The sequence below is a fragment of the Tursiops truncatus genome, chromosome 9 (genome assembly GCF_011762595.2).
Source record: "Tursiops truncatus isolate mTurTru1 chromosome 9, mTurTru1.mat.Y, whole genome shotgun sequence".
In the NCBI taxonomy this organism is placed as follows: Eukaryota; Metazoa; Chordata; class Mammalia; order Artiodactyla; family Delphinidae; genus Tursiops; species Tursiops truncatus.
In genome coordinates this window covers 650,616-671,866 of record NC_047042.1, presented here as the reverse complement: position 1 = coordinate 671,866, position 21,251 = coordinate 650,616, and the positions used below count along the sequence as shown (strand labels likewise).

Below are 21,251 nucleotides of genomic sequence, written 5' to 3'. Positions count from 1 at the left end.
CATTCGTACAATGAATTCCTAGGAAGACATGAAAGAATGAGGAAGATCATCTCAAAGTGAGTCAGAAAAACTTCCAAGATATATTTTTTCCTAGTATGAATTAATTTATTATACTTGGCAGATTTTAGAATACATTTTTAAAAGATTAAAGACTCTTTGGAACTTTCATAAACCATTTACTGAGAGAGAAAAGTTACTACCCTAAAATCAAAGCTATTATTTACGTTTCTTCTTTTTTCATCACCACCACCATTATCATGGTCACAAAGATATATCTTTACGTGAAAAAAGCAAGATGCAGAGCATGGTTCCTAGCAAGCTACCATTTACTTTCAACAAAGTGAAGAGATGAATAGACAGATAGATGGAGAGAGATGAATACACACATATATATACACACATATATTTGTACATAAGTATATGTATTTTACATATGTATTTGTACATGAATATCATATCTTTGAAAGAAAAGAAAAGAAAATGGTCCCGTGGATGCAAGGAGGGTGGAGAACTGATAACTACAAAGCAGAAGTGGGTTAAATAAGGCAACACTTTGCTATGTATTAGTTTGTATCTTTTGAATTTGGGACCATTAGGTAAAAAATCAGGAATCTTGGGATTTCTTGGGATAGGTCTATACTTCACAGAGTTAAAAAGAAAATTAGTGGGACTTCCCTGGAGGTCCAGTGGTAAAGACTTTGCCTTCCAAGGCAGAGGGTGTAGGTTCGATCCCTGGTCCAGGAGTTAAGATTCCATGTGCCTCATGGCTAAAAAACCAAAACACATTTTAAAAAGTAGCAATATTGTAGCAAATTCAATAAAGACTAAAAACAGTCCACATCAAAAAAATTAACCAAAAAAAAGAAAATCAGTGAGTTATATAGTAGCACTTACAAATTTACCCTGAAATCAGCATAGCAAAGACAGAAAAACCAAAAAAGAGAAAAAAATCAAAAACAAGTACGAAGGGACAGTCGAGCGCTATGGAGAATAAAACAATAGGAAGTCACAAATGTCAGCAGGTGGGCCATCATAAGAAAAGAGCCACAGAGGAGGAGCTTCAAGATGGCGGAATAGGGCTTCCCTGGTGGCTCAGTGGTTGAGAGTCCGCCTGCCAATGCAGGGGACACGGGTTCATGCCCTGGTCTGGTAAGATCCCACATGCCGCAGAGCAGCTGGACCCGTGAGCCATGGCCGCTGAGCCTGCGCGTCCAGAGCCTGTGCTCCGCAACGGGAGAGGCCACAACAGTGAGAGGCCCACGTAGGGCAAAAAAAAAAAAAAAAAAAAAAAATGGGCGAGTGAATTGTGATGTGTGGACAAAAAATGTTGCCAGCCATTGCAGTAAACAAAGAATATTGCCGCACCATCAGGCTACTGCGGAGAGGATCTGGGATGGAGAAAAGCAGGACACTGGCCCTAGATAGCTGAGGTGCAGATCCCTTACCACCAGGGAAGTCCCTAGTATTTTATTTTTTTTAAAAAAGTACTGAAGGGCTTCCCTGGTGGGGCAGTGGTTAGGAATCCGCCTGCCAATGCAGGGGACACGGGTTCCAGCCCTGGTCCGAGAAGATCACACATGCCGCGGAGCAACTAAGCCCGTGCACCACAACTACTGAGCCCGTGTGCCTAGAACCCGCGAGCCACAACTACTGAGCCTGCATGTCACAACTACTGAAGCCCAAGCGCCTAGAGCCCATGCTCAGCAACAAAAGAGGCCACCGTAATGAGAAGCCTGCACACCACAACGAAGAGTAGTCCCTGCTCGACACAACTAGAGAAAGCCCTCAAGCAGCAACGAAGACCCAACACAGCAAAAATAAATTTTAAAAAGTACTGAAGCAAACACAGTGAAACATTGATTTGTTGTAGCAGAATAGCGGGTACGGCGACTTCCCTGGCAGTCCAGTGGTTAAGACTCTGCATTTCCACTGCAGGGGGCACAGGTTCGATCCTTGGTTGGGGAATGAAGATCCTACATGCCGTGAGGCATGGCCAAAAGAAAAAAAAAATTTAAAAAAATTGAGAACAGTGGGTACGGATACCCTGGCATTTCCTGGTATGTTTGGGAGCTGCTGCCGTAAAGCAATGCGATGTACACTCAGGACGTGTGCTGGCTGGTGGAGGGGGCCGCGTGCACCCGCTGCGTGGGGCTGGGCCATTGTGATGCGTCACAGAAGGTGATGCAACAGAAGAGCCCGAGGCATCTCAAGGTTTGTTCACTAGGTTTCCTCCTCGAAGGACAACCACCTGAGAAGTAAGAAGACAAAACCCAAACCAACACAAAGCGCATTATGGATCGCATCATGTTTTCTATCAAGTAGCAAAGAGACAGCGGACGGTATTCCATCTACCAGCAATTTGTTCCTCGTGGGGAAAATGAGTGGAAGTCCCAGGTCGAGGTGGAGCGCCTGGCTCTTCAGGGCTCCTTCTGAGGAAGACAGCAGCGGCCCAGGCAGGAGCACTGTGCTCTCCGAGCAGGAAAACCCTGACGCCAGCGGGTACATACTTGCAGGGGGGATTCGGTAAGATCTGGTGGTATATGTGTCATGTGTCCTATGTGCTCTGTTCACCTGGAAAATAACCCTCCTTTATAGAGAAAGCGTCTGAAGTTTCTCTGAATCCCAGTACTTTCTGTGGACTGCTGTCTTCTTTCTATGGCAGGGTTTTTAGGTGAATTACAGCAAGTGGGAGACAAGGGTTATAAAAAATAAGACATTCTTTCTTAATGTCACTTTGGCAGCAGTGTGAAATTATGTGATTGTAACCTGCAGCATCTCCGGTCATTCGTCAGTGGCCTCTTGCCCGGTCTCTGTCGTGTGCAGGGTCCAGCGCTGAGCTTTACGACTCTGGACACAGAGGGCATTTGTTATGTCCTTGGGTGAGAATTGACTACACAGGCTGTTAGTGGGTACACATTTTGAGCTAATAACTGTCTCCTCTAGTTAGAGCACGTGAGGAGACAGCAGGAAAGCCCCGGCCACTTGGGTGGCCCAAAGACCCAAGACCCTTCACCTGCCCCCTTGGAGCTGCCTGCTGGGAAAACAAAACAAAGAGCAATGAAGTAACCGTCCCCATGGTAACAGCTAAGGTTTAATCAAAAAGCTTAGTTAACCTTTGGTTAATGAGGTATGTGGTGATTTTCACTAAGCCAGTCCCTCGGGAGGGGTCCATGACCTGAGTAACTCTCTTTAGGCAGTGGATCCCCCAGGTGACCAGTGAGATTTCGAGGTGGTTTTAAGACTGCACGTTCGGAGAAGAGGGCTGGGAAGACCTTCCTCTCTTGCTTTTAGCACATTCTCACCACCCTGGATGGACAATAGACAGGATTGCTTTTTGTAGATGGATAAGCCACTTAAAGATTCTATATGGGGGGAATTAGGTGGCTCATTCTGTAGAGGAACAAAATTCCCCCCCCCCATAAAATATGTCTCTTTGGCATGAGGGTTCATTTAGGCCGATTATTTTGAAGAAACAGAAGACTCAGGAGGTTCTTTTTACCTTCCCCTTAGCTGTGTAAAGAACTGAGATAAAGGGACCATCCCTGGAACAGAGCTATCAGCAGGGAGGGATGTCTGCAAAGACTTGGGGCAAGGGGTGGGGACCGGCAGGGCCCAGACATCACAGTCCACTCTGTGTCCCACTGTCTCCGCTTTTATGTACCAGACACTTGCTTTTGCATCCCCATGTGAACTGCCTCCCTCCCCTCTGAAGTCCCAACCCTGACCTCCTCTTCTGCCTTTAGCTGAAGATGGTATTTGAGGTGAGGGTCTCAGCCATCTGGGCGAGCGACTTCGTTTTCCTGGCTTCCCTCACACGTACCTGTTATAAAACTTGTGTTTGCTTAATCTGTCTCAGGTCCATTTAATTCTTAGACCAGCCAGAGGAACCTAGGAGGGGAGAGGAAAATGTTTTCCTCCCTGACAGTCCTGAGTCTATACTCCCCGCGGGGTTTGAGCTGCTTCGGGAGCTGTCAGGTTACAAGCCCAATGGACAGTCCAGCTCAGGAGCAGATCCCTGAGGGAGTAAATCTGTCCATTTGGTCAACTAGCTCAAACGAATTCAGGAAATCTGTTTCCTGTCTGGTTCGCATAATGTTAAACAGCAATGTTACTTTCTGTGGCCTGGGGTTTTAGGTTAATTACAGCAAGTGGGGGACAAGGGTTCTGAAAGAGAAAGACATTCTTTTTTAAAAAGTGCACTTCGGCAGCAGTGTGAAATTATGACTGTAAACTGCAGCCTCTCGGGTCATTCGTCAGTGGCCTCTTGCCCGGTCTCTCTCGTGAGCAGGGTGCAGCACTATGAATGAAGCAGCTTCCAGACTTGAGGTCCCTTGCTCAGCCATTCTTCATTCGCCTGGAGCAGGGAATTCTGCCTTTCTGTTGATGGAAACTAGCTCATAACAGGTCAAAACCCCAAACTCAAACTGCTCAAGGGACTTGCTGAAACTCAGGCCCAGCAGTGCCATAGGGGCGGGGCGGGCAGCAGGCCGTTGTCGCCAGACTGTGGGCACACGTCCGTCTCCAAGGGTCCGAGGGACCTGGTCCCCATTTGCGTGGCCTGAGGAGGCTGAGGGCCGGCTGGGTCCTGGGCACCTGGCTCCCTCAGTGATGATGGTTGGGCAGGTCTGGGAACCTGGCCCTGAGGGCACTGCCAGCTGAGATTCCTCAGCGGGGCCTGGGCACTGGCAGGAAGACCCAGACTGTGTGCTGGATGAGCGCCCCCTGGCAGGGTGACCGGCCCGCACAGGGACCCCCGTCCCCTCAGCCATGGCCTGGACCTCGGAGGGCGAAAGTCAAGACATGGGACCTGAACAAGTAAGATGTGGGGTGATGATGCCGCAAGGGCGCATGGAGAAGGAATTTAATGCCTGTCTTTCTCTTTCTTGTCTACGACCTTTAAGAGCATTACACCTTTAGATAAAAACTTGCAGGACAGAGGATAACATTTGTTTTGATGGAGGTTTATAGGGACATCGTGACCTGACCTTCCCGGACAGCTGCGAGAACAAAGGCTCTGACGCCAAGAAGCCTGCAGCAACCAACCACGCCCATCCCCCACCTTTCCTACCAAAGGGCTTTGCTGAAAGGCTTCAGGCAGTTCTGGGGTTTTAAATAGAAATTTCAGTCTGCCACCTTAGGGTACTTTGTCCCAAAGCTCCTAGCCTTCTGTCTTAACGTGATTAGCCTATTTTAGCCATTGTCTTCTTTTTTCTTTTTAAACAATCTTTAAAGTTGGATGTGAAAAGGTTATAACTGGGATCACATTGTAAAACTCTTTGGAAAAAATCTACTGAGACTGACTGTGCACAGACTCTACCACCCAGCAGTTCCTCTCTTGGGAGTTCACCTAAATGAAATACACACGGTGCGTTCATCAAAAGCCACACACAAGAGCGCTCACAGCAGCATCGTTTGTAAGACTGCAACGGTGTTGTGCATCACGGCCCCTAATGCCCACCAGCGTTAGGATGGTACCCGTCTGTGCACTCACACAGTGGGGTACTCTGCAGTGATAAGAATGAAGGGGCTCCAGCCACGCAGTGTGAGGCCATGGATGGCTCGCAAACATTCAGAGGATCAGCCACACATATGTTCCGTTTACGATTCTTCCCAACCAGGAAGCCTACTCAGTGGGCACAGAGCCTGGGCGAGAGGTGCCCTTCAGGGGCGGGAAATGCAGGGTCTGATGGGGGCCCAGAGGGGCTGCTGACCAGCCGCCGTGCTCTTTCCTTGTTCTGGGTGAAGTTACATGGATACGTTCATTTTGTGAAGGTCCACTGAGCTGTGTGATGGTTTGTGCTCTTTTCTGTGTGTATGTTGTACTTCAATAAAAAGCGGGAAAGAAGGTTAGGATTGCTTTCAAGAATTTTATCAGATAGTTGCTCATTGTCGTAGTTCTTTAGCTGAATACCGAATTTCCACAAAATCAGACTCTGACTTTTCTTTTTTCTCTTTGGCTCACGCTACATTGCAGACCTCTAAGAAAACAGACCTCTGTTTTCTTCTTTATAAGCATTTATAAGCATAAAAACATGCAACAGCATGACAGTAATGTGTGTGAAAGAGAGGGGTGTGTGTGTATGTGTGAATATGTATATACACCAGCCTGAATACTGTTTTCCCTCAATTTCACAGATAGTGGATTAGGAATTAAATTAACTCACATACTCAGCCTAGTCCTGTTTCTTGACTTGGTTGTAGAGGTTAAAGTTCAAATTAAAGGTTAAGGGTGGCGTGTTGTTAAATTCTTTTTGCTGTTCTTCTTCTTCTTTTTAGGTTAACTCGATCATGGAAGACTGTCACGAGTGTGGTGTTTATACTGACATTTCTTCTTCTAGGTGAGTCCTCCTAAATAATGATCCTTGAAGCCATTTCACAGGATGTGTGTGGTGAGAGACATCACAGTGGAATGACTCACATTTGTAATAAAAGCCACAGGAGCCTGGAAGCGACTGCACGCTCTTGAACCATTCCTTTTTTTTTTTGTCTTTTATTTCTGATCGTAAAAGTAATATGGGCATCTTTGTGAAAACTTAGCAAGTACTTTATTTCTCTTAGAATCACAGTTTAAAATGAAAGAAGTTGCTGTGAAGTTAAGAATCCTTTATATTTTTATTGCAAACACATACAATTGACCTTTTCTAAATCTGGGTGACTCATCTTATGGGATTTTGACAACCAAAGGCTCTGGCTTATCATAGGATTCTTGAAGAAATGATGGAGCATGCCGTTTGCAGTTTTCTGACTGTAAATATCACCCATCACAAACCCTAGCACACCGGAAACCTGCTCTGTGGTATGCAGACAACCTGAAGTGTAGACTGCCCATGAAAGAGTTCCACCCAGTTCCACCACGAAATGCTGTTTTACATGGTACTGGGGGCTATTTAGGTGGGACTGCATGCAGATACCTGGACCGAGGGCTCTGTGAAGCTTGCACCAGCCTTCCTTTAGCTGCATCTTAGTGCCCTGAGCACCCACCCCATCTCAGCAGACCTCTAGACTAGACTTTGAATATTCCAGTTCCTACCGAGAACTGCATGCTGCCTGGCTCTGCTGCTTCCAGCTGTCTGGTCTTCATGTCTGCTGATTTCAGTCTGTGAACCTCAGGGGGCCGCCCCCGCACCCCTGACCCCTTGCTGCTGCCCGCCCCTGACTCATGAACCCTCTGTGATGAGATTTCCCACAGCTCCACCCTAGCCCCTTGTACAGTGATCCACGTCTGCTCTTCTTAGGCTCCACCTCCCTGCCTGTGTCAGGAACACGCCATGTGAACGGTAGAACTATTTGTGCTCAGGATTTTCCTTGTTTTGGAAATGAATACCCTATATTCCTTTGATATCTTTTAAGATACCTCTTCACAGTGCATGCAAACTTCTTCTTTGTCTTTCCCCACTGTAAGCTTGCCCACTTGCCCACAAAGGGGCCAGATCCATTTTAGACACCACTGATGTGTGAATGATTTCAATGGAATTAAAGTGGACTCAGACCCTTTTTTTTTTTTTAATTTATTTTCGGCTGCATTGGGTCTTCGTTGCTGTGCACGGGCTTTCTCTAGTTGCAGCAAGCAGGGGCTACTCTTCGTTGCGGTGTGCAGGTTTCTCATTGCAGTGGCTTTTCTTGTTGTGGAGCACCGGCTCTAGAGCGCAGCCTCAATAGTTGTGGCACACGGGCTCAGTAGTTGTGGCTTATGGGCTCTAGAGCACAGGCTCAGTAGTTGTGGCGCACAGGCTTAGTTGCTCTGCGGCATGTGGGATCTTCCCGGACCAGGGCTGGAACCTGTGTCCCCTGCATTGGCAGGCGGATTCTTAACCACTGCGCCACCAGGGAAGCCCCTCAGATCCCTTTTTTTTATCTACTGGGGTGAAATCCACATAATATAAAATTAACCATTTAGAAGTGAACAGTTTAGTGGCATTGAGTGCATTCACAGTGTTGTACAACTACCACTTCTAATTCCGAAACATTTTCATCAACCCCAAAAGAAACCCCACACCCATTAATCAGTCACTCCCCATTGCCCCTCCCCTATCCCCTGGCAACCACCAATCTGCTTCTGTTTCTAAGGATTAACATGCTCTGAATGTGTCATATAAACGGAACCATACAATGGATGGCCATTTTTGTCTGGCTTCTTTCACTAAGCATCATGTTTTTGAGGCTCACCCGTGTTGTAGATGAATAAGTGCTTCATTCCTTTCTGTGGATGAATAATATTCCATTGTATGAATAGACCACAACTTGTTTATCCAGTCAACTCTGGATGGGCATCCACTGCTTCCACCTTTCGGCTGTTTGAATAGTGCTTCTATGAACATGCGTATACATGTACTTGTTTGAATACGGTAAGTCCTCTACATACGAGCCTTCACGTTGTGGACTTCCAAAGATTTGAATGTACGTTCACATGTCCAATCACATAACTTAGTTCACATGTCTGGTGTACATTGTCATGTGTGTGCATCCTCTATAAGTGGTTGTGCTTTTGTGTACTATACAGTACTGTATAGAGTACTGTAGGACAGTATCTTTATTTCTTGCCTGTTCACTCGATGCCAGCCCCTGTATGCCAGCTGTTGTACTGTACTACTGTACTTTTCAAAGCACTATACTGTAGAATTTTAAATGTTTTCTTTATTTTTTGTGTTTGTTTTTTATGTATTATTTGTGGGAAAAGTATTATAAGTATTTGGACTTATGAAAAAATTGGACTTATGAACTAGCTCTCAGAACAGAACTCGTTCACATGTAGTGGAATTACTGTACCTCTTTTCAATTCTTTGTGTTATATTCCTACTAGCAAGTTGCTAGGGAGGAATTGCCAAACTCTTTTCCAGAGAAGCTGCACCATTTCACTTTCCCACCAGCAATGTATGATGGTCCCAGTTTCCACACATCCTCACCGACACTTGTTATTCTCCATTTTTTAGGATTGTAGCCATCCTGGTGGATGTGAAGTGCCATCTCATTGTGGTTTTGATTTGCATTTCCCTAATGATTGATATTGACTAATATTGAGCCACTTTTTATGTGCTTGTTTGACATCTATATATCTTCTTTGGAGAAAGTCTCTTCTAGTCCTTTGCCCATTTGATTGGGCTTTTGTCTTTTTGTGGTTAGACTTGTAAGAGTCCTTTATATTAATATATTCTGGATATTAGACCCTTCTCAGATATATAATTTGCAGATATTTTCTTTCATTCAGTAGGTTGCCCTTTCACTTTTTGAGTAATGTCCTTTGATGCACAAAATGTTTTAATTTTAATGGTGTCATATCTAAGAATCCATTACTAAATTTTCGGTCATGACAACTTACTTCTATGTCTTTTCTGAGAGTTGTATGATTTTCACTCTTATATTTAGCTCATTGATCCATTTTGAGTTAATTTTTGTATATAGCATGAAGTAGGGATCCAACTTCATTTTTTAGCAAATGGACATCCAGTTATCTCAGCATCATTTGTTGAAAAGACTATTTTCCCCATTGAATGGTCTTGACACCCTTGTCAAAAACTTCAATCAGCCATAGATGTATGGGCTTATTTCTGGATGTGAAATTCTATCCCATTGATCTATATGTCTATCTCTATGCCTGGACCACATTGTTGGAATTTGACGGGGATTGCTTGGAATCTATAGACAGTTTCAGGTAGTATTGTCATCTTAACAATAGTAAGCATCCTGATTTATTTACAGCTTTAAAAAATACCTTTCAGCATTCTTTTATAGTTTTCTGTCTAGGTTGTAAAATGTGTCTCCTGTAGGCAACATATAGTTGGATCATGTTTTTTTAATCCATTCTGGCAGTCTTTATTTTGATTGGAGAGTTTAATCCATTTACATGTAAAGTAATTACTGATAAGAAAAGAATTCCGCCATTTTCCTATTGTTTTCTCTGTCTTATACCTTGTTTGGTCCTTATTTTATTCATTATTGCCTTTTGTGTTTAATTATTTTTTGTGTTTTTTTTTTCTTGACTGTGCCGCACAGCATGTGGGATCCTAGTTCCCTGATAAGGGATCAAACCTGCACCCCATGCAATGGAAGCACACAGTCTTAACCACTGGACCACCAGGGACGTCCCTGTAGTGTACTGTTTTGATTTTCTTCTCATTTTGTGGATATGTTTTAGAAGTTTTCATGGTGACTACCAGGGAGATTACAACTAACACTCTGAATTCATAAAATATAGCCTGAATTGGTACCAACATAACTTCAACAGCATATAAATACTCTGCTCCTATACAGCTACATCCCTTCCTCTTTTATGCTGTTGTCAAAAATTACACCCTTTTTTTAACACCTTTATTGGAGTATAATTGCTTTACAATGGTGTGTTAGTTTCTGCTTTATAACAAAGTGAATCAGTTATACATATACATATTTTCCCATATCTCTTCGCTCTTGTATCTCACTCCTTCCCACCCTCCCGATCCCACCCCTCTAGGTGGTCACAAAGCACGGAGCTGATCTCCCTGTGCCATGAGGTTGCTTCCCACTAGCTATCTATTTTACATTTGGTAGTGTATATATGTCCATGCCACTGTCTCACTTTGTCACAGCTTACCCTTACCCCTCCCCATATCCTGAAGTCCATTCTCTAGTAGGTATGTGTCACATCTTACACCTAGGTTCTTCATGATCTTTTTTTTTTTCCCTTAGATTCCATATATATGTGTTAGCATACGGTATTTCTTTTTCTCTTTCTGACTTACTTCACTCTGTATGACAGACTCTAGATCCATCCACCTCACTACAAATAACTCAATTTCATTTCTTTTTATGGCTGAGTAATATTAAATTGTATATATTTGCCACATCTTCTTTATCCATTCATCCAATGAGGGACTCTTAGGTTGCTTCCATCTCCTGGTTATTGTAAATAGAGCTGCAATGAACATTTTGGTACATGACTCTTTTTGAATTATGGTTTTCTCAGGGTATATGCCCAGTAGTGGGATTGCTGGGTCTTATGGTAGTTCTATTTGTAGTTTTTTAAGGAACCTCCATACTGTTTTCCATAGTGGCTGTATCACTTTACATTCCCACCAGCAGTGCAAGAGTGTTGCCTTTTCTCCACACCCTCTCCAGCATTTATTGTTTCTAGATTTTTTTGATGATGGCCATTCTGACTGGTGTGAGATGATATCTCATTGTAGTTTTGATTTGCATTTCTCTAATGATTAATGATGTTGAGCATTCTTTCATGTGTTTGTTGGCAATCTGTATATCTTCTTTGGAGAAATGTCTATTTAGGTCTTCTGCCCATTTTTGGATTGGGTTGTTTGTTTTTTTGTTATTGAGCTGCATGAGCTGCTGGTAAATTTTGGAGATTAATCCTTTGTCAGTTGCTTCATTTGCAAATATTTTCTCCCATTCTGAGGGTTGTCTTTTGGTCTTGTTTATGGTTTCCTTTGCTGCACAAAAGCTTTTAAGTTTCATTAGGTCCCATTTGTTTATTTTTGTTTTTATTTCCATTTCTCTAGGAGGTGGGTCAAAAAGGATCTTGCTGTGATTTATGTCATAGAGTGTTCTGCCTATGGTTTCCTCTAAGAGTTTGATAGTTTCTGGCCTTACATTTAGATCTTTAATCCATTTTGAGCTTATTTTTGTGTATGGTGTTAGGGAGTGTTCTAATCTCATACTTTTACATGTACCTGTCCAGTTTTCCCAGCACCACTTATTGAAGAGGCTGTCTTTTCTCCACTGTATATTCTTGCCTCCTTTATCAAAGATAAGGTGACCATAGGTGCGTGTGTTTATCTCTGGGCTTTCTATCCTGTTCCATTGAGCTATATTTCTATTTTTGTGCCAGTACCATACTGTCTTGATTACTGTAGCTTTGTAGTATAGTCTGAAGTCAGGGACCCTGATTCCTCCAACTCCATTTTTTGTTCTCAAGATTGCTTTGGCTATTCGGGGTCTTTTGTGTTTCCATACAAATTGTGAAATTTTTTGTTCTAGTTCTGTGAAAAATGCCAGTGGTAGTTTGATAGGGATTGCATTGAATCTGTAGATTGCTTTGGGTAGTAGAGTCACTTTCACAATGTTGATTCTTCCAATCCAAGAACATTGTATATCTCTCCATCTATTTGTATTATCTTTAATTTCTTTCATCAGTGTCTTATAATTTTCTTCATGCAGGTCTTTTGTCTCCTTAGGTAGGTTTATTCCTAGATATTTTATTCTTTTTGTTGCAGTGGTAAATGAGAGAGTTTTCTTAATTTCATTTTCAGATTTTTCATCATTAGTTTATAGGAATGCCAGAGATTTCTGTGCATTAATTTTATATTCTGCTACTTTACCAAATTCATTGATTAGCTCTAGTAGTTTTCTGGTAGCATCTTTTGGATTCTCTATGTATAGTATCATGTCATCTGCAAACAGTGACAGCTTTACTTCTTCTTTTCCAATTTGGATTCCTTTTATTTCCTTTTCTTCTCTGATTGCTGTGGCTAAAACTTCCAAAACTATGTTGAATAAGATTTGTGAGAGTGGGTAACCTTGTCTTGTTCCTGATCTTACAGGAAATGGTTTCACCATTTTTCACCATTGAGGACGATGTTGGCTGTGGTTTTGTCATGTATGGCCTTTATTATGTTGAGGAAAGTTCCCTCTTTGCCTACTTTCTGGAGGGTTTTTATCATAAATGGGTGTTGAATTTTGTCGAAAGCTTTCTCTGCATCTATTGAGATGACCATATGGTTTTTCTCCTTCAATTTGTTAATATGGTGTATCACATTGATTGATTTGCATTTATTGAAGAATCCTTGCATTTCTGGAATAAACTCCACTTGATCATGGTGTATGATCCTTTTAATGTGCTGTTGGATTCTGTTTGCTAGTATTTTGTTGAGGATTTTTGCATCTATGTTCATCAGTGATATTGGATGTAATTTTCTTTCTTTGTGACATCTTTGTCTGTTTTTCATATCAGGGTGATTGTGCCCTCATATTTTGTATCCACTAACATAGATCTATAATTATTTTTATGCATTTGTCTTTTTAATCATGCAGGAAATATAAAGAGTTACAAAGCAAAAATACAATAATACTGGCTTTTATATTTACTTATTAAAACTTATAGTTGCCTTTACTGGAGATATTGATTTTCTCCAGATGACATTGACTCTCTAGTGCCCTTTCACTTCAGCCTGAAGGAGTCCCTTTAGCATTTACTGTAGGGCAGGTATTCTGGCAATAACTTCTTCAGTTTTTGTTTTCTGGGAATGTCTTAATTTCCTCTTCATTTTGAAGGATAATTTGGGTGGATATAGAATTCTTGGTTGGCATGTTTTGTTTTTCTTCCTTTCAGCATGTTAAATATGTCATCCCACCAACTTCTGGCTTCCATAGTTTCTGATAATATTCAGAGATCTGATAATATTCTTATTAAGGATTCCTTGTACTTGACAAGTGGTATTTATCTTGCTCTTTTCAAGATTCTCTGTCTTTGGACTTGAGGACACAGTGGAGAAGGGGAAGCTGGGATGAAGTGAGAGAGTAGCAATGACATATATACACTACCAAGGGTGGGAGGGAGGCTCAAGAGGGAGGGGATATGGGGATATATGTATACATATAGCTGATTTACTTTGTTGTACAGTAGAAACTAACACAACATTATAAAGCAATTATACTCCAATGAAGATGTAAAAAAATAAAAAAAATTATCTGTCTTTGACTTTTGACTGACTGATTATAGTGTGTCTTAGTATAAGTCTCCTTAAGTTTATCCTAGTTAGAGTTTGTTGAGCTTCTTGGATGTGTAGATTTATGCTTTTCATCAAATTGGGAAGTTTTCAGCTATTATTTATTCAGATATCTTTTGCTCTGTCTTCTTCTGGGACTCCCATAGTGTAATTGATAAGTTTGAGGCTGTTTTGCAGGTCTCTCAAGCCCTGTGTACTTTCTTTATTCTTTCTCCTCCTCATCATCATACTTGATAATTTCAATTGTTCTGTCTCTGAGTTCATTGATTCTCTCTTTTGCCTACTCACATCTGCTGTTGAGCCCTTTCAGTGAATTTTTTCATTTCAGTTATTGTACTTTTCAGCTCCAGAATTTGTATTTGGTTCCTTTTATAATTTTTCTATTGGTATTATCATTTTATTCATACTTCATTTCTTTGGTTTTCTTTAGTTCTTTGTCCATGGTTTCCTTTAGTTTTTGAGCATATTTAAGACAGATGGGTTATAAAGTTTTTGTCTAGTTAGCCCAATGTTTGGGCTTCCTCAGAGATGTCATGGCCAGTTTATGTCTTGAAATCTTTCAACAGACATTGCAGCCTCCCAGAAAACTGTTCTAGCCCAAGGGAGTGGGTAGAAACAAAGGTCAGCCTCTGCACCAGCTAATCAGGGGAACACTAGGCAGGTCAAAACTCAGAGTCACACTAGTTGAAGAACAATGTCTGTATTAGACCCCTGGCACAACATCTGCACCAGAAACATCGGCTGCCAACTGCACAGCCACTGCCACCATTCTGGGGAGTGGGAGATGGTAGGGCAGGTGAGCAATAATGCCGCACTGTTCTCTTTCCAAAACTAATCTGCCCTTTTCTTCAGTCCTCTGGTTGCTGTAAGTTTGACATTAGATTTCAGAATTCCAATAAAGTTGGTCCTGTTAGTCTTTGCAAGCTTATGATTGTTTCAATGAAGGAACAAGTTTTTGAGCCCCTTATGCTGCCATTTAAAATTATTGTCACCCAAGAATCTGATATAGCTTCCCTACTTAGAGAAATCTCTATTAATATATGTTGTCCACAAAAATTCAATTAACAATCAGGTTAAGAAGGAAAAAGAGGAATTTTATTCAAGGCAAACTGAGGATTATATCTCAGGAGACAGACTCTCAGTAGTTCTGAGAACTGTTCCACCTGTTAGAAGTCGAAGGCACATATACATTTTTGAGACAAAAGCTCATACGTCAAAATGACATGCTGATATTTATATAAAGTTCACGCCCGTCTTTGAGGAGCCCTGGTTAATGTGTAATGCAGATGCACACTGCATATTAGGGAGGGAGGGAGGAGGCCCAAATGGACACCGAGAAAGAACTTAAATTTTTTTTTGTCCTGCCTGAAAATATACATTTTGTTTCATCAATGTAAAATATCTTATAACTGTTTCCAGATAAACTATTTAATCAAAGTCAATCTTTTCCTTAACAGGATTTAGAAATCACATGAGGCTTAAAGAAAAAGAGTTTCCTCAAAAATCCAGACAATTTTATGCTGTAATTGCAGAATATGGTTCACAGCTTTACAATTACCAGGTGATGTTTTGTTAAATCATTTTGTATGTCACTCATTTAAAATCTAATACACTAGATTTGTGATTCATTACCCTTTCTTTCTTCCCTGTTTCTCCCTTTTGCAATGGCAATGTCTATCCTATGCTGCTATGTTTGAAAGCAGTTAATGTGTTTGATTTCACAGCCTCATAGCTGGAGGGGAATTTGCTTCAGGATGAATTGTACCTGGGGTCTCATCCATATCTGACTTGGATGATATTTAGTTGAGGATTTGGACTTTAGACTTTTAAGTTGATGCTGGAATGAACAAAGACTTTTGAGCTGTTGGGATAAAATGGATGTATTTTGTATGCAAGAAGGACATTAATTTGGGGGGCCAGGGTTAGAATGTCATAGGCTGAATATTTATGTCCCCCCCCCCATTCATATGTTGAAACCTAACCCCAGGTATTAGGAGGTGGGGTCTTTGAGAAGTGATTAAGTCATGAGGGTGGAACCCCCATGATTGGGATTAGCGTCCGTTATAAAAAAGATAGCCCAGGGACTTCCCTGGCAGTCCAGTGGTTAAGACTCCACAGTCCCACTGCAGGGTGTGTGGGTTCGATCCCTGGTCGGGAAACTAAGATCCTGCATGGCACATGGTGTGGCCAAAAAATAAAAATAAAAAAAGATACCCCAGAGGGTTCCCTGCCCTCTCTCTGCCATGTGAGGACACAGGAGGAGACACTGTCTATGAACAGGAAGCGGTTCTCACCAGATACCAAATCTGCTGGTGCCTTGATCTTGAATTTCTGTCTCCACAACTGTGAGAAATAAACTGTTATTTATAAGCCAACCAGTCTCTGGTATTCTGGAGCAGCCTGAACAAACTAAGCCAGCACCCCAAGGGAAGCTTCAGCACATGGAAAATGGCAACTAACACTTCAGTTAACCACTGCCTGGAGCTGTGGACAGAATGGCCTCCCATCTGTCCTGAAGCTAGTTAGAGCAAAAGGGACTGAGCCTGAGACCAGACACTGGTGTCCTCTCTCTGGTGCACCCCAGCACTCCAGATGTTACCTTGTCTGTCCTATGCTTTGGCCTCTGAAGATGAGAGAAAGGAGGAAGGACAGGAGCTTCGGTCAAGTCAACCACTGCTCCACAGAAAGAAGGGACAGACCAATGAACTCCATCCAGTCAGTGACCTTGGACCTGAGCTGGTGCCCTCTTCCCTGGAAGTTATAAGGTTTAAAATTAGATAACTTGTGGCAGTTTTGTTATAAAAAAAAAAAGTACTGGCCACGTGAGGCATTTGTGAACACTTGCATCCAATTTGTCACAGCTCGAAGTATTGGAGCCACATTCTAAGGCATAAAGCTTTGGGTCTCTGTCGACATTACCTGTAAAAACAAAACAGTGCTCACCGAGGCAGTGCACATACAAAAAGTGGACCAGTACAGAGAAGATCAGCACGGCCCCTGAGCAAGGATGACTAGCAGATTCATGAAGGCTTCCGTATTTTTAAGAGTAAAATAGTTAACAATGACTAACAAGGCTGTGGCCCTGCCCACAGCTGTCATTTCTCAGGAGGCTGTTGATTCCACACCTGTCCAGTTGACTGCAGATGCCAACTGGTCCTCCTTCAATGGGAATGTTTTGGGTCAGGCAGCAGGTGTTTCATCAGGAGATCTGTTGGAGATGCTGTGCAGTCCTACTGAAGGCACTGGACATCTGTCCTAACCTTCCATGGGGCTGTGTACACCTGCCTGGAAGGAAGCTCCAGAAAGGTTCTTAGGAGCCCCAGCACCATTCTTATCACAGGACCCTCGTGGAAGGGATGGATCACCAGCCGTACCCAAAGCAGCCTCTGCTGCATCTTTGAGGTTTTCATTTTTCCCTGTGGATGCCAACCCATCTTTCACGTGTTATCTTCCTTTCCCAGTCCTTCTTTTCTCTTCACGTTCATTTCCTTACTTTTTTTTGGTCTGATGGCTTTTTATTTTTTAATTTATTACTTTATTTATTTTTGGCTGTGTTGGGTCTTTGTTGCTGTGCACAGGCTTTCTCTAGTTGCGGCAAGTGGGGGCTACTCTTCGTTCCAGTGTGCAGGCTTCTCATTGTGTTGGCTTCTCTTGTTGTGGAGCACGAGTTCTAGAGCACAGGCTCGGTAGTTGTGGCACACGGGCTTAGTAGTTGTGGCTCATGGGCTCTAGAGTGTAGGCTCAGTAGTTGTGGCTCGTGGGCTCTAGCGTGCAGGCTCAGTAGCTGTGGCACACAGGCTTAGTTGCTCTGCGGCATGTGGGATCTTCCCAGACCAGGGCTGGAACCCGTGTCCCCTGCATTGGCAGGCAGATTCTTAACCACTGTGCCACCAGGGAAGCCCTGGTCTGATGGCTTTTTATACTATATTTGCTCCTATAGTGGAAGCCACCTAAAATCCTTTTGGAAATGAGGCAAATAAAAATGCTTTTAAAAATCCGGAATATGTTAGCTTTCAAAGAACTCTCAAATTTATTTATCAGCAAATTAATGAAGGCATATTTTCTGTATGTTCTTTTAAGGTTAGAACAGAAAAAAAGTAACAGAAGTGCAACACACTTCCTCTACCGACAGGAAACCTATTCAAACAGAAACTGAAAAACTAGAAATAAGAATTTCTCCCTACCAAAAATAAGCTCCCACATCCACATCCACATCAAAATAAAAATGTTGAGGAGAGCCTGTAAGAAATTAAATTGTCCACTAATGAGAACCTACCGTTTAGCACAGGAATCTCTACTCAGTGCTCTGTGGTGACCTAAATGGGAAGGAAATCCAAAAAAGAGGGGATATATGTATATGTATAATTTGATTCACTTTGCTGCACAGCAGAAACTAACACAACATTGTAAAACAACAATACTCCAATAAAATATTTTTTAAAATTAAATTGCTCAGCAGAAAAACAAAAGCGAGGTAACTGCTTACTGTGTGGCGTGCTGTGTTCCACTCCACTCCATTGTCACACAACAGTGTGGATGAGATGTCCCTCCTGCCTTGCACCATTTGGGCAGAGCAAACTGATGGGAAGTCAGAGTCTTTGAAACAAAAAAGCAAACTTGTCCGTTGAGAAGGATGGAACTATTTCCCAGATAACTCATGGTTGGTCACTGCAGTGGGTTGAAAGTGACCCCCAAGAAGCTATTTCATGGCCTGACCCCCAGAACCTGTGCATGGAACCTTTATTTGGAAAAAAGAGTCTCTGCAGATGTAATTAGGGCTCCTGAGATGAAGTCATCCTGGATTTCCCAGATGGGCCCTACACCCATTGACACGTGTCACACAGCTGATAAGAGACACACAGAGGAGAAGCACCTAGGGGAGAAGGGCGTGTGGGGACAGTGCAGCCACAGCAAGCCCGGGAGCCTCCAGAAGGTGGAGGAAGCAAGAAATGGAATCTCTTTTGAGCCTCAGAGGAAAGTGCGGCCCTGCTGACACCCTGATCTCGGACTTCTGGCCTCTAGGGCTGTAAGAGAATCCACTTCTGTCATTTTAAGCTGCTGGGTTTTCAGCCATTGGTGGGGGAGCCTGGAACCCACGAGGTTCGTGGAACTTCGCACACAGAGGAGCTGGCAGAAGGAAGCTGGGTGGGCAGGGGCTGCAGCCTGGGAGCAGACCCTCTGTCCGCTGTCCCATGTGGACCTCCTCTGCCACGCCCCATGTGCATCCTAAACGGCAGCAACGTCGTCAGCCTGGCTGGGCACCCCCTGTTCAAACGTGAGACGGTCCTGTTGGGACACCCTGCCGGCATGAGGTAAGGGCCTGCAATGTGTTTGATGGCATGCTAATGGAATCCAGTCATCGGCTTCCTTACAGAGAAAGGGGATGCCCCTCACTGTTTACAGGAACAAACCCCAGGTCTGGATGCCTCCGCATCTCCTCTAAATATAACTATTTGCAGGAAGATGCAGGTGTCTTAGAGGCTGTGGGTCCCACTTGCCACACGTCTCTATCGAGGGTGGCAGTGTGATTTCCTTCCCCTTTACAAATAGGAAAAATAACTCCACCTGAGTAGGCAGGATTTGGAATGATTTTGTTTTGTTTTGTTTTGTTTTTTTCAGGCCAGGCTTCGAATGCCAAAAGAGCAACTGGAACTTTTAAAGTGAGTGAGATGTTCTCATGTGTGGGACTTTCTGGTGTGGGTCCAAACACTGAAATGCTTTTGTAAAATTATAAAACTAATTCCTACTTCTGTGGATCATTCTTTAAGGAAATATACACTGGGAGGTGCTTTCAATATTATTTATTATTTTTTTAAAAAAGGAAACAACCAAGATGAGAAAAACAGGTCGAAGGTTAAACATGTGGAATGGAGAATTATGAAGCCATTAAAATAATTCTAAAATATGTTTACTGATCTGGGAAGTGCAGTGGGACACAAAATTATTTTGTAACAATGTTTTTGCATGGAATAAAAACTGTTACAAACACACCAAAATTTAAGTTTTTATTTCTTCAAAATTTTATATTGTTTCACAAATTGGGAGAAAATACTAGATAAGTAGTGCTTCCATTTTTTTTCAGCATAAAGAAATACCTATTGGCTTGACATTTTCTTATCCTTTCTAATAAGTTTCAAACTGTACAAGTAGCAGAGTCCATACTTGGAAAGTAAAATCTTGCACCCTGGAGCTGGTGAAAGGCAGCTGCCCCCCACCTCCACCCATGGCTGGATCCTCCAGCCCCCCGCCTCGCCCGCCCGAGGCTGGTCCACAGAGTCTCAGGGCTTGTCTGGGAATCTCCAGCTCTGTACCCCACTCAAAGTACAAGGTGTTCCCCATCCTAAGGAGGTGAGAGGGGGATTTAAGATCCACACTGTGAGATCACCCAGCTCAGGTCAGGGTGGCTGCACTCACCAAGGGAGGGATGGGACGTGCCTACACAGAGCACGCCCCAAGCCCTGGGATGTCCTCAGGACAGCTTCCCTGAAAGCCTTTGCTTTTCACATGTAGGGAAGGGCAGTGCTTTAGACGAAGGGGCATCTCCTGAGCGCCCCTCACTTGGGGTTTCTCTCTTCTGCAACGTAAAGCATCTCTTTGTTTTGCTGGCCCTGAAGCCCAGCCCTGGGGGGCAGCAGGGAGCCCACCGCTTCCTCCTTTCACAGTGAGGGTCTCCATTCACAGGAAGGAAAGCCAGACTTTGGAAAACAACTTACGTGAAATTCTATTTTTAATTGAAGAAATAGATGTTCTGAAGGCCTTACTTAGAGATATACGGGATGGTCTGCACAGTTACAGCTGGACTGCAGATGGAGACTCCGCTGAAGGCTGGGACCACACTGAAGTTGTGGACGAGGTGATGTGGGCATTGGCAGGGAGGCGGGGCTCGTCCGAACTTCAGTTGTCACATCCACAGCTTACGTGAGTGGGGAATGGGGTGACAGCTGGGGTGTGGTCTGTGTCCTCTTGAAAATTCTTCCCCGGCAGTAGCTTACATTCACTAAAGCTTGCCCCTGGAAACACACTTTTTCATAATTGCTGTGTCACAGGGAAGATTTTGTATTTCAAGAAAACTGACTTCCCACCCAAATAAGTAACTGATTCTGTCTTATTTTGCAGTTAAAAACAAAAGAAGACAAACAAAAGCTCGTTCAGAAATGACAGTCTCTGAAAGTCCATACACAAATACTCAAATAGTAAAATATTTTTATTCAGGGACCTAAAGCTCGTGTATTTGACCTACTTAGCACCAGGTCGGGCAACATTATGATGAAGACCAATGAGATTGGTTTTGCCTCTTCTCCCCCCTTATTAGCACTAGCTTCTTTCCTTTCCTTAGGTTCTGCTTTTTGAAAGACACAGAAAGCTGACACTGACCACCACTGCCTCAAGGCCCCCACTGCCACGGCCCTGGGACAAAGTGCTTCCTCAGTTAGAATCAGACTGTTATGTTCTCTCAGGACACTTGCTTTTCTAGACTCAGAACATCCTCAAGAACTCAATATTAATCCAAATGATGAATAATTTCTCACACAAGCAATC

At 43.0% G+C, this 21,251-nt stretch overlaps 1 protein-coding gene and 1 non-coding gene across 2 annotated transcripts in view; both read left to right on the top strand.

Moving 5' to 3' along the window:
* The first annotated feature begins 1,933 nt into the window (after nt 1-1,933).
* The window catches only part of SUN3 (Sad1 and UNC84 domain containing 3), a 40,126-nt gene continuing 20,808 nt past the window's right edge, over nt 1,934-21,251 (top strand). Inside the window, exons 1-5 of the mRNA XM_073809476.1 lie at nt 1,934-2,523; nt 6,277-6,338; nt 15,170-15,273; nt 19,332-19,372; nt 20,394-20,565. Coding sequence (XP_073665577.1) covers nt 2,378-2,523; nt 6,277-6,338; nt 15,170-15,273; nt 19,332-19,372; nt 20,394-20,565 — 525 coding nt within the window. The 5' untranslated portion in view covers nt 1,934-2,377. The remainder of the gene's footprint in view (nt 2,524-6,276; nt 6,339-15,169; nt 15,274-19,331; nt 19,373-20,393; nt 20,566-21,251) is intronic.
* Nucleotides 16,648-16,754, top strand: LOC117313710 (U6 spliceosomal RNA). The gene has a single exon (XR_004528290.1). It is a non-coding gene; the product is annotated as a U6 spliceosomal RNA (small nuclear RNA).